This window comes from Notolabrus celidotus, chromosome 2, assembly GCF_009762535.1.
Source record: "Notolabrus celidotus isolate fNotCel1 chromosome 2, fNotCel1.pri, whole genome shotgun sequence".
Taxonomy (NCBI): domain Eukaryota; kingdom Metazoa; phylum Chordata; class Actinopteri; order Labriformes; family Labridae; genus Notolabrus; species Notolabrus celidotus.
Window position 1 is genome coordinate 34,495,723 of NC_048273.1, and position 12,660 is coordinate 34,508,382.

A 12,660-nucleotide genomic window follows, 5' to 3' on the forward strand; every position below is an offset into this window, starting at 1 on the left:
GCGTATAGTGGTAAGCTAGCAGCATGTCCACAGATGAAGGCTTTTTTTTCCCGTCACAGCCTTCACCATGGGGGTTTATACCACCTTATCACACATCCAATGGCTCAGAATTCATGTCACGGAAAGACATGTCATCGCATTTCACCACTGACAAAAAAAAGTGTCACACCAGGATGTGTGTTGAAATAGTGCCTTGTCCCCCGTTGAAGGGAGAGTGAGGGGATAACAGGTTAGAGGAGGAACTGTGAAGTTTCATCACGGCAGCTTCAGGGACTGTCATCACATTTGGAGAGCTGGGGACAGGATTGGTGAGGGCATCACATTTATCAGAACCAAAGATACTGCACGTAGAGGCTGAACTGCTTCCCGTCAGTCGTAATGTGAGTTATGAGCTGCACTTGCTTCAGGCACTTTTTTAAGCTGAGCTGTTCAGACCTCCTTGCCACACTCCAAAGACAAACACCGGCTAATTACTGCAATATATCAGAGTGTGCTTTTACTGAGGAATACAGCTCACACAAATCATCGCTGATGAATATACAGTTTTGATATTAAATCTTTATTAGTATTACTCAAGTCTCCAAGGACCCTCAGGAACTTTAAGAATATGACACCTATATGTTCACTATGGAAGAGCAGTTAAACTGTAGATCATGTTGACAGGGAATTGGAAGTTGTCCAACCACCGTAGTGCTACAGGGATGAAATTTAAGACCCCTTTTATTTTGAATAAAAAAAAATCATTGCAGGAAAACAGAAAGAAACATGTCCAGTATTATGCACATTTGAATTGTGTGAGTTTGGGGACTGCTGTTAACCCTGTACTGCTTTCAGTGGAGGGGGGGGGGGGGGGGGGGGGGGGGGGCTGTGTTTCCTCAGTTTGTAATGCTGATACTCCTACAGAGCTGCTGCAGCCATGACACTGCACTTTAGCCAGGCATGTGTGTTTTCACAGCTGCTGGGTCACTGCTGTACTGTACGTCAGTCAGGCTGTGTGGGTGTAATGCCAGGTCACCTAATGCCTGTGATGCCCACAGAACAGTTAAAATACATGGTCTTGCTTTTGATGGAGGTTCCTCACAGATGAATGTTTGCTTATACACCTGCATAGTTATTCGGGTCATGAATGTAGATCCGTTTTTGAAATGCTGGATCATTTTAACATGGCTCTACAGATGGCAATGTCTGCTCTGTTCATCAGTCTGTTCTAGTATGTCAACAACTCAAGACTGGATTTGTTTGAAACACACATCTTGTGTCACCATTGGGCAAAAAAATAGAAATATGCTGATCACTGAGCTTTTTAATGCCCAACAGAATTCATTTTCATTTTTCCACTGCTCTGGTTTCTGGTCAGAACTTGCACAAACAATGACCAGGGGTATCCCTTGCAGGATATTTGCTGCCGATCTTGATTTAGTTCCTTTGGTATTGCGTTTCAGCTGATGACTGTATTTTCCATTGACATTGTGTCAAGTAACCAACATTTGGTTCAGAAGACTCTGAGAGAGATTTTTTGTCGATCTAAAAAACAATTGTGATGGCTTCACTCTTTGTTTTGTTGCATAAAGTTTCCTGAGGAAAAACAATCGTGTGACAGCCCTCAAACAAATTGGATCAGGCCCAATAAAGGTCAATGTTGCAGCATGTGAAACCCCAACATGGTGAACAGGACTCCATGGACTCTGTGATTAGAGCCACATCATTTGCAACAGTCTGTTCTTCATAGCAACGATCTGCTATTAAAAAACAACAGGCCATTGCTAGGAAATGACCAATCAGAATTAAGAACTTAAATTGGACTTGTTATGCCCCTCATTCAACCATGCAACACAGTCTCCTGCTGCTATGCATTAATCAAAATATGATATAGAAAATGCACCAGAGGGGGCTTTGGACCCTTTACATCTCTAAACAGAGCGGTGAACTTCTGTCTGTGTCCCTTTAAATGCAAATGAGCTCCTTCTCATCCTGGGACAAACAACTATCCAGAGAAATACACAGAAAAACCTTCAGCAATTGAAACCGTTGGAGTTATTTAAACTTGCAAAGACCTAACTCATAGATGAGGATTCAATAAATACTAAATTAGCAAAGCATTACAATACAACTACAACATCCCTCCCTGAGAAGCAGCAGGACAGAAGTCCTCACTCTCTAATGCCTCTCCCCTCTGAGGGCAGCAGTTAACTTTTAAATGCCTCAGAGCAGGTGAAGCTCGTTACCTAATTATTAGATTCACCTGTTGGGGGAAGGGACAAAGAGCAACACATACAGCTGTTACACGTGAGGAAAGCAAAGGCAGACATCCAAAAAAGTTTAGCTCTGAAGGTGAGGGTGGAGATACCAGGTGAGGGGGCAGATGTTATTACAATGACTGTAAATGTGACATCACACAGAGAGTGGATAATGAACAGACTGACAGATTGTGTTTTCAGGCAGAGCATGAACAAAGGGCTGAGATGTTTGATTTCAAATATTGTGGGAGCCGAAGAATATTGCTTGTGTAATAATTACCAAATAACACATGACAGTTCCAGTGGTGTTTTGTGATTAACACACATTGGTGCTCTTTGTTTTCACACCAAACCAAAACCTGACTCACACTGGCTTACAAGTGCTGCCACAGATGAAAGTCTTTGTTACCCCAAAGGAGAATAGTTTGTCTGAAAAACACTTCCCAAAAAGTGTTTTTTGTTTTTTTTTGTCTTGAAAAACAGTTGTACACAGGATGCAGTGCTTGTGTAACCAGCGTTTGGGAGAGTGTCAACTTGCCTGTGATAGCCTCGTAAAACTGAGGCCTCACTTCGGTCAGAAAGCAGGTTGCACTCAGCGTTGCTCAAGAGAGCTGAATGTGTGGGAAATGACTGTGAGAAAGTATCATAACTCCCTCACACAGGGAGGGTAGCGGCAGGGCAGAACACAAGTTTTAGGAGCTAACTAACATGTTGGTTTCTCAGCATTGATTTAGTTGTGGCACACCCATGACCTCACACTCATGCACATGATTCACACACACAGGACTGTACTTGAAGTTGAATATCTGTGGTGATAGTTGAACAGTAAATCATGCCAACGAGTTCTGAAGATCTTACCCAAAAGTATGGTCTTAAATTGTGATGGAAAACATGTGATGAGAACTTTTTCTTTTCCCCAGGCCTCTGATACCGTGAGTTTTGGATCAAACACAGAGAGGCTGTTGCAAGTCTCAAAATCCCCTAAGCAACACTTGCCATCGGGATCACAAGCCTTGATCAAGTGGGCAGGGGATCATGGCTACAGTCCTGTAACGTCCTACACCAGCACCCCTGTGGCCAACCACTTCACTATCCGACTAAGAGAGCCAGGTAAACTACAGGAACATGCAATGAATCTCCTTTTGTCTCAAATCAATTAAATCAGAAATATAAAAATGCATTGAGAAAATGCAAAAATATTAAAAACCATACATTCTAGCAGCTGCTGCAGTTTTTTCATGAATAATACTGCAGATTTCACAGTCTCCACAGAAAACGTGGCGTGAAATTGTGTAATGGTTTTATAGTCGCAGTCCTGTGTAATTTCCCTGCCTGTAAAATCAGCCTCTTGAGGCTCTAAACATGTGTGACTTCCAGATGTAGTGGATCCTCTGGAGAGCATGCTGCCTCCAGAGCTCTCCATCCTTCGGCACTCCAGTCCTCATGCAGGAGGAGAAGAAGGAGGAGTTGCCTTCCGACGCTCCGGCTTGCCCTTTCCTTTCCCTCCACCTGGGTCCGACAGCCTGCCCTACCTGCAGCTGCCCGGCTCCTCGGATGAGCATCCGTGGAAAAACGGAGAGCCTGAGGAGCATCAGGGTGTCTTGAATGTTGGTCTCATTGTGCAGTGTGAGGAGACAAAGATGGTGGTCAGCATCGACAAAGAAAGCCTGCAAGTGAGTTGAAACTAAAATAAGAACTAAGAATCCTGCCTGGAGGGTTGAGACAGATGATTACTTGAGAAAGAAAGACACACACACAACATTAGATAGCAGAATATCAAAATGAGAAACCACACAGCTTTAATCCAAACATTCTAGCTTTGTTCTCTGAAGATGAAATGAAAACAAATTGTCCCATTACTCTACTAATGCCTGGTTTGATAGTCTTTCTTACATTAGGCTTACCTGATACATCGTACATTTATTGTATTTTTATGTATTCATTTACCCGTAAAACATTTTGTTATGACATGAGCTGTGCAGAGCAAGCAGGTAACAGCAATCGTAATTCTTTATATAACTAATTGTAAATGCATGATTGAAAATGTTAAACTTCACATCAGTTTATGAACTGTGTTTTGATGAGGCAACCTGTTTGCCTGCAGGAAGGCAAACAGCTGAGCAATGCTCTCATCTATTATGAAATTAGAAGACTGAACAGGTTTTTCTCATATTCAATGCATTTAATAAACTTAACTCCAAGTCTGGACATTAAAATGATTTTTAAATTAAGTTATTTGTCTCCCAATGAGACTCAAAGTCGCAGTTCTGAGAATTCTGTCAAAGTCTGAAGGGAGAGATCACTTTTCAGTGTTCTTTTTAACCATCTCTGCTTTTGTGACAGAGGCTGATGTGACAAACTATGACAAAGAGAGACTGAAAAAGTCTGAAACATAACATTAAATATTTAGAACACCCAAAGAGAATAACGATCAATGTCTGAACTAATGAATGAATTCAGAAACGAGTGAACGTATTCTGCCCTGTAGTAAGAAAATCCCTCTAAGGTTGTAGTTGGTTGTTATCTGAAATATGAACAGAAAGCAGGCGGTTGTATTAAACTAAAGGGTAAGATAGTAAACAAATTTCAGGTCCATGATGAGGGGGTAAAAAGCAGCACTAGTAGGTACAATGACAAGTATTGTTCTTATTCTTTTTATTGAAATTAATAACAGATACCAGCTGCCCCACCAGCGAGTAAAACAGTTCTCAGCATTTGGCATCTCAACACAAGGACAGCGCAGTCAGCCCACATCACAGAGTGGAAACTGGCATAGACTGTAATTAGGAGAGGCTGTGGCTGGAGCTAGACCACCTTGTGGGATTTGTTTATTCCTGGGAACTCAAAAGTCAAACACAACTGCTTGGACTTTAAGACTTTCTTTTACAATTCTGAATATGACTTAATAAAGAAAAAAAATTTGATCATTGTCCAACAATGTAATTTCTTTATGTTTCCACAGGCAAATGGTTTAACTCATGCTAACCTCACGCTCCAAGATCCCGCGTGCAAAGCAACAGTCAATGCCACCCACTACACGCTGGAAACTGCTCCTGAGGGCTGTCAGACTACTGTGTATCCCATGCAGGGCAGCCCTATGGCCCTCCACATCAACTCTGTGAGTAGAACACAAATGACAAACTGAAGTTTACAACAACAATAAAATACAGCCCTTTACAATGCATTAAGATACATTACCTCTAAGTCTATAAAGGAAAATGTTTGTACAAACTGTTCTTAAAGTTAAACTGAAATCCACTTTTTTAAAAGAAATCAGCATCACTGTTATTTGTTTTTTAGTTTGTTTTGTTATGTGTAGTCATTTGGTTAAAAATGTTGTAAATATCAAAAGAAGAACATTTATTGTTAATCTACTCTGACAACCAATGTTCGATATCCTTGATTTTTCAACTAGAGATGGGTTATTATTTTCCAAAAAGGTTGCTGCTGAATCTTGCCTGACACTTCTGTTTTACTACTTGTTGCTTTAATAGTAGTAGAGGATTCCAACATAACTTTTCCCAAAACCTCACCACATTTTGTTGCCTAAAACTAACCAAACTTGAATGATTTTAAGGCGTTCACCATTTAATATGGTTAGGAAACAATCATAGTAAAATTTAGATTTCAAGTCATCATTGACATCCAGTGTTATGACACAAACAGAGGTCTCATTAGTGAACGTCCTGTGGCTGACCTTTTGGCTTTCACGACCAATCACAGCACAGAGATAATAGGCGATCACAGCTCAGTAGGGCAGGACTGGTCTGTTCTTTGTTTGGGAAAACCCAGCTGCATCCTCCAGTGTTGACAAAATGAAGTCAGTGCTGAAGTGTAAAAAAAATGCTTCTATACCTCCTTTCTTGATTTGTGACAGCTGTATGGGAGATGATTTTATTATTACCCAACTATTTTTATTATATTAAGGTAAAGAGTTGTGCAAGGTTGGGGTGTGGCTGATTTGACTGACAGGTGTAGCTGTTTGCCAGGCAGCACGGCTAAGACCTTCACTCTACCTCTTAGTTTGAGTTTGAGATACAGTAACCGCCATCTCTGTGCCTCAAAAAGCCTCTTCAGAAACTAATGATGTCACTCAGACTACTTCCATTTTAATACAGTCTGTAGTCTTGCCACAGAAATTCAGAGCTGGGAGCTTCCCACTAGAGGCTTGAGGCTTAAACTCATTTTCCAAATATTGCCTTAACTTTTATTGGTTGAACAGAAAATGGGAAATATATTCACAATAGCTGTGGTGTCATTATGGTTAACATTGACTTGCATGCCGAATAAAAAATAAGTTTTTCTTGCTACTCTGAAGTACACGCTCAAGTGATGGGGAACAATTTAATGTCTTTATGAGACCCAGCATTCACATGCTGACACCCTCAGTTATCTTCATTATTAAGGAATGCATTCACTCAGAGTGTTTGTTCCAACAAGCAGGGATGAATCACTTCCCCCCCAACCTTGTGAAATCTTTTGTCAGGGGCAATTTGGAGCAACACATTTTGTGTCCAATGCAGATTGAAAACCTGGGCACATGTCCAAGGTTATCTTTTGTGTAAACCCAAGAATGCAGGGATGACCCCTGACCTCTGGTCAAAAGAGATACATCTTTGTTGTCAGGGTCTCTGCACATCAAACACAGGCTGTTTTGGCTGTTGTTTTCTTGGCCTGTGACATGTTGATTTAAGTCAGCAGTGGCACCAACTCATGGCAGGTCAACTCACACTTGGTTCAGACTGAAGAAAAACACTGTTAGTGTCATGGAGATTCTCCTCCCACCTCATTAAACGTAACTTTTTTAAAGCAGCATGCACTCATCTCAGACCTCTGACATTCCTCTGCTCTGCTGAGAAATTAAAAGAATGTTTTTATGTTTTTGTTCAGCGTGAGTCCCACCGCTGAAGCAACAGGACATTCCCACATTTTAAATCCAAGTCAGAATGTTTTGGCGACCCCTCTCAGAGATTCAAATCTCCATGACTATTTGTTGAAAACTCTGAATTAAGCAACACTTTCCACAACTGGACCTGTAAAAAAAAAAAAGAAGAAAAAAATAAAATGGATAAGATTTTGCTGCAATAGTTTCCTTTCTCATGTTGCCTTGGTATTTGTGAGTAACAGATTCCTCTGTGGATTGCAGGTTCTGATAAGTCATACTGAGAATAAAGATGGGAGCGGTGGGCCGTTGGATTATGATGACCTGGAATCTGGAGACGTGCTGTTCCCGAGGGAACCATTAGAGAAGACGTTTACAGAGCCCAAAGAGCGCCAGGCCGTCATAGTGGTAAGACACTGAGGTTCAGTCTGTGTGAGAACTGCTCTTTACTTTGGGGTCAGAGTTGACGAGTCAAATCACAATCATCTACATCTCTATGTAAATCATTCAGAGTTGGAAAAAAACTCCATTTCTCCCTTGGTGCTAGTAAAGCCTCCTCTGGCTCTAGCAATCTCTCTGACTTTCCATGATATCTGTTTTATGAACTTGACCTGACATTTTCCATTTGAAGTTTCTCCATCTTCATCCCTCTACAGGCTCATTTTCCTTTGTCTCACCCATTCCTCCTGTTCCACTCATTGTTCTTGTTTAAACAGTATCTTTATTTTCTGCTCCATCGTAATGTGGTCAGCCTTAGTACACAGTCATGGAGATGTGGAATCTGATGTCCGATCCCTGGTGATATTTATGTTGGCTTTGTCTTTACTCTCCTCCCAGTTTAACTGCACATACCATAAGCACCAGGAAACCTCAGAACCCGTTCACAGGATTGTACCAGGACCGGGGAAGCAGCCGGTCAACAACATGACATTTAACATGGAGCTGTACAACACACTGCCGTTCAACAGCCCGTCACGGCAGGCCTTCTACAATGTTGCACAAAATCAGCAAGTCTTTGTGGAGGTAGGCTTTTATTCCTTACACACTATCTCTTATTTAAGAGTTTATACCAAAGGTGTTTAGTGCAGTAATATCTTATGCATCTCATGCTTTGCCCCTAAATTAAAGCTTGAAAGAGAGATGCTCCTTGTCGGACACAAGAGAAAGATCTGAAGGAATAGAAATATGTGTAAATGATGACATTGAGAAAGCAATTTAATGCACTGGTAAGTTGGAGTGAACAAATATGTTTAGCTGACCTTGTGTATCTAAGAAGCTAAATCTATAGATGGGTAGCATTCAAAATCCAGGTTGCTTCAAGCACTTGGCCTTCTGTCCTGTAAACAACTGATAATCCAGATGATTTAAGGGATCTGGATGCTTCATATCAACAAAATGCAATTCATGTTGAGACCCAAGACCATATAGCCCTTTATAGGCAAGTAGTAACAATTCAAATCTAATCTTTGATACAAAGAGAGCCAATGCAGTAAGTTAAGGTTCAACGTGATGACCTTTCTTGGTGTTGTTGCAGACTTTTTCAAGGGGGTTTACAGAGAGGCAGGATTTCAGGTTGTCCAGGTAGCTTCAGGGTTAACTCCAGATTTTCATTACCATGAAGCTGGTCCATTTCTTACTGGAGTGGATAACCGCTCTAGAGCAGGTTATGTTCTGGACAAGAGATCAGTTTGTCCGAAACTCTGCTCACTGATCGATCAGTCCTCTTGATCATGGAGCTCTGTGGACCAATCAAGGGATGTGAAGAGGGAGAAAGAATGAAAGCAATTTGTGTACTTGTATGATTTTTCATGACTTGCTGGAAGAAGCTGTTTGTTTTTTAAAAAGACATCATAACAATACTCAAGACTGCTTATTAGATTTACTATTAAACACAAGCTTTTATTTTTTCTTGTTAAAACAGAACTACTGATAAACTCAATTCCGTGCATTTTTTAAAGGTGTAGTAAGCAGATTTTGTAATTGGCTTCATGTTACTGTTAAATGTCCTGTTACCCTCAAATTTACTGACTTCTTTTATCCATGGGGTCAATTTGACCCCAGCAATTTAAACCTCCAGAAACTGATTGCTACCCAGGTTTATGTGTCAGGTACTTTATGTTTCTTTGTTGACTGCCTAAATAGCCTTTAAATAAAATATAGTTCAACCATAAACACAATTTAAAGCATTCAGAAGGACTTTATTTGTCAAACAGAACATCAAACTGCTGAGAGTTTGTCATGACCTCAATATCATCCAAAACAACCAAAACAAATGTGTGTAAAATGTTGATATTTCTTATGTTATATACAGCTAAAACAGCCTGGGGTCAAATTGACCCCAAGGAACACCGATGCATACATTTTTTTTAAAAGGTAATTGGAACATATCAACATTTTGATTTTATGTTTTCCCAGTTGTCCCCATTAAATTAGGAAAAGTCATGAAATATGAAGCCAAAAAAATGATGTAAGTCATTAATTTAGAGAAGTTAAACATTGAATGGGGTCCAACTGTCCCCAAGGACAATAGGAGGGTTAAAACTTCGGACACAGTCTGTACTGAAACTGAGCTTTTAATCTTTGTTCTGTGGGGCCAAATATAACTTTAATTTTTCTGTTAAGTTGCAGCAAGTTTTCACAAACTGTTCTCTGTATCATCTCTGTCTGGGATATGAGCTCTTCCTCCTTTGATCTCTTTGTGTGACATGAACAGTGTCAATTTGTATTTGGTCTAGCTGGGGCTAAAAAAGGCCAACACTCACTTTCACCCCTCATCTTCTTTGTATCTCCTCTCCATGTGTCTCAGTATCCTGTCTGTCTGGCTCGAAGTCCTGTCTGTCTGTTTCGCAACAGTAATTATGGAGGTCATGTAAGAGATGGCAGAGACCCATACTTTGAGGTCCTTTGAAGAGTTGATTTATGATGATATCAGCGGGAGATGCTGTGCTGACAACGTGGACGCAGAGCCAGCTGCTTACAAAGTTGTCTTTGTATGTGTATGCACGACCTTTCCAATGAGGATACCATCACTGACAATCAGTGAAAAAAAAAAACAAAAGGAAGAGGAGGAATAATAACTCAAAGGACTGTCTCACAGATCTTATTACCATCCTCTGAGCTGTGACTGAAATACTACTTGGACATATTTGTTGTTGTAGAAATAGCTAATGTGTTAGCTAATATTTGTACAACATCCAACAGTCAGAATAACATTAGCACAGATTTAGAGTCATTCTTGTGTCCGCCTGATGAATGAAACTCCTGCATCAATATTCTTTTCTGCTCTGCTCTGGTTTTCACATTACTGCTGTGAAAAAAATCTGGGCACTTCAGCTGAGTAATATTTCTCCTTGATGACTGGTTAGTCTCTGACTTTAATAAGGTTATAGTTGTGACTTTACAACCAAAACAGCTAGCTAAGAGAGTGGCCACTAAAAATTGCACCAGATTGAAGATAAAGAAGAAAAATCAAAAATTAGAATTGATCAAAAAAAGCTTGGGGCAGAAGCCATTTCTTGTGTATATTCTTCTTACAGTGAATGTCCAGTTTGGGTCTCTTCATACATGAAAAGATATGTAAATACCATTTCAATCAATAATTCAGCAACAAAGAGTTCCTTTCATTAAGATGAGTATTTGAATGAGAAATAAAGGGAGAAGAAAAAGGGATTATTCGGATCATTTGCTTTATGTGATAGATTTGACTTGGACAGACGTGCTCACTGTATGAGGTTCCTCCGTATTTGAAGAATAAATGTTTTTTTTCCTCTCTCTTCTGCACTTCAGGTCACATCGACCGCATCCGATCCGGAGCTGGGGTTCACCATCATCTCGTGCTTTGTTTCTCCCGACTCTAACCCCAGTATGGCCTCAGACTACCCTCTCATTGAGACGGTCTGCCCCACGGACGACTCCGTCAGATTCTATCCTCAGAGGGATTTCCCTGTCCCTAACACACATGCGGAGAAGAAAAGTTTCAGCTTCAACTTCAGCTCAAATTTTAACATCTCCCTACTTTTCCTGCACTGTGAGATGTCTCTGTGCTCCAAGAGACCTCATAGTAACCAAAGACTACCAGCGGTATGCTGCACAATCTCCTCTTAGTATTGTTTCACATGTTTTATAATTTCACCAAACAATCCCTCAAGGTTTTTTAAACTTCTCCAGAGATATAAAGTGTAAGAGATGTTGTTTTGTTAAGACTTTAATTCAGGGTTGTAGCGTACCATCTTCACGCTGGCTGACCTGAACCATTCAGCATCAGGTCTGCGCTCAAAGCAGGAAACATGAATGCAAAAGTTGCCAAGTATCCAGCTGCAGAACAAAACAAGCATCCATCTTGGCCATCATTTTCATTTTTCTCTTACTGTGTTATCTTTCCAACTAATACAACCTCTTGCAAGCACTTTCCTTTACTTGTTTGACCTTTTACTCTTTAGAAAAAGTCGTGTTAATGACAGCCTGAGGCTAACACGTGACTGTGAAGCTAGTTGTAATGTTACAATTACAATCAGTGTGAGGTTAGGGCGCCTGAGTTTGTCATTTGTTTGACTTCTAAGTTTAAACCAGAAGTCAGGAGTGACAGAAGGCATTTCCTTGAGGTAGAAATGTGACACTTACTTTTTGCTTGTACAAAAATGTTTTTTGTAGAAATCTATAGAACATTGAATCATTTGATAAAGTGCCAGTCTTATTTATTTTTGTTTAATTAAGTAGTTCAAATAACTTAACTCCCTTCATTTCTCAAATTCTGTCCCCCACAGTGCTTGCATCCAGGTGAGATGTGTGATTCTCTGAGTCTGGACATGATCGTGGCACTGATGATGAACACAAAGACGTCGACCAAGCCGTTAGTCGTCGTGGATAGAACCAGTCAATCAGACAAAGCAGGTTAGCAATGACAGAAAAAACACATTTCCTCACTCACTTAGAGCTCTCTTGAGAAGATGCACATGGTCCTGCATATTTTTATTTTATCATAGCTACACATCAATTAAGCTTGGATTTCCACTGTTTTGAGATTCAAAGTGTGATAAAGAAACTGTAGTGGATAGAGAGGCCGGTGTGAGGGCAACAGAGCCGGGGAAAGCTCAGTCCGGCACTTGGAGATTAAACCAAAACCACAAAACACAGCACATCACTCCCCCACATCTGGTCATCATTAACCGCGGTGTGTGTGTGTATTGTTACATTGTGTATGCAGGTGCGTGTGTATGCACATTTGTGCCTGTTTACATTACCGACAGTACACAAGAGTGTGTTTTTGTGTGTGTGTGTGTGTGTGTGTGTGTGTGTGTGTGTGTGTATACACTAGCATGTGGTTGACAGCAGTGAATGGGAGTGTACCAAAACTGAGGCCCTGTTCTGCTGCTCTGGACCGGTCCATGCTGAGGGAGAGGTGGAAAAAGAGGAGTCATACAGAACCAAACTGCAGTTGTTTTCACTTAGGTCCTTCACTGTGGCCTCAGCTTTCCACTAGAGAGGGGGGAGAGGGAGAAATGAGGGGAGTGGTGGTCCTCTTGCTGGCTCTAGGAGTCCAGC

General features: G+C 40.8%; 1 protein-coding gene across 1 annotated transcript in view; it reads left to right on the forward strand.

Moving 5' to 3' along the window:
• tgfbr3 (transforming growth factor, beta receptor III) overlaps nucleotides 1-12,660 on the forward strand; it is an 87,148-nt gene that overhangs the window by 58,367 nt on the left and 16,121 nt on the right. Inside the window, exons 7-14 of the mRNA XM_034710216.1 lie at nucleotides 1-10; nucleotides 3,158-3,347; nucleotides 3,615-3,910; nucleotides 5,200-5,355; nucleotides 7,384-7,527; nucleotides 7,957-8,142; nucleotides 10,906-11,199; nucleotides 11,883-12,009. The exon at nucleotides 1-10 is cut by the window's left edge and continues 138 nt beyond it. Coding sequence (XP_034566107.1) covers nucleotides 1-10; nucleotides 3,158-3,347; nucleotides 3,615-3,910; nucleotides 5,200-5,355; nucleotides 7,384-7,527; nucleotides 7,957-8,142; nucleotides 10,906-11,199; nucleotides 11,883-12,009 — 1,403 coding nt within the window. The remainder of the gene's footprint in view (nucleotides 11-3,157; nucleotides 3,348-3,614; nucleotides 3,911-5,199; nucleotides 5,356-7,383; nucleotides 7,528-7,956; nucleotides 8,143-10,905; nucleotides 11,200-11,882; nucleotides 12,010-12,660) is intronic.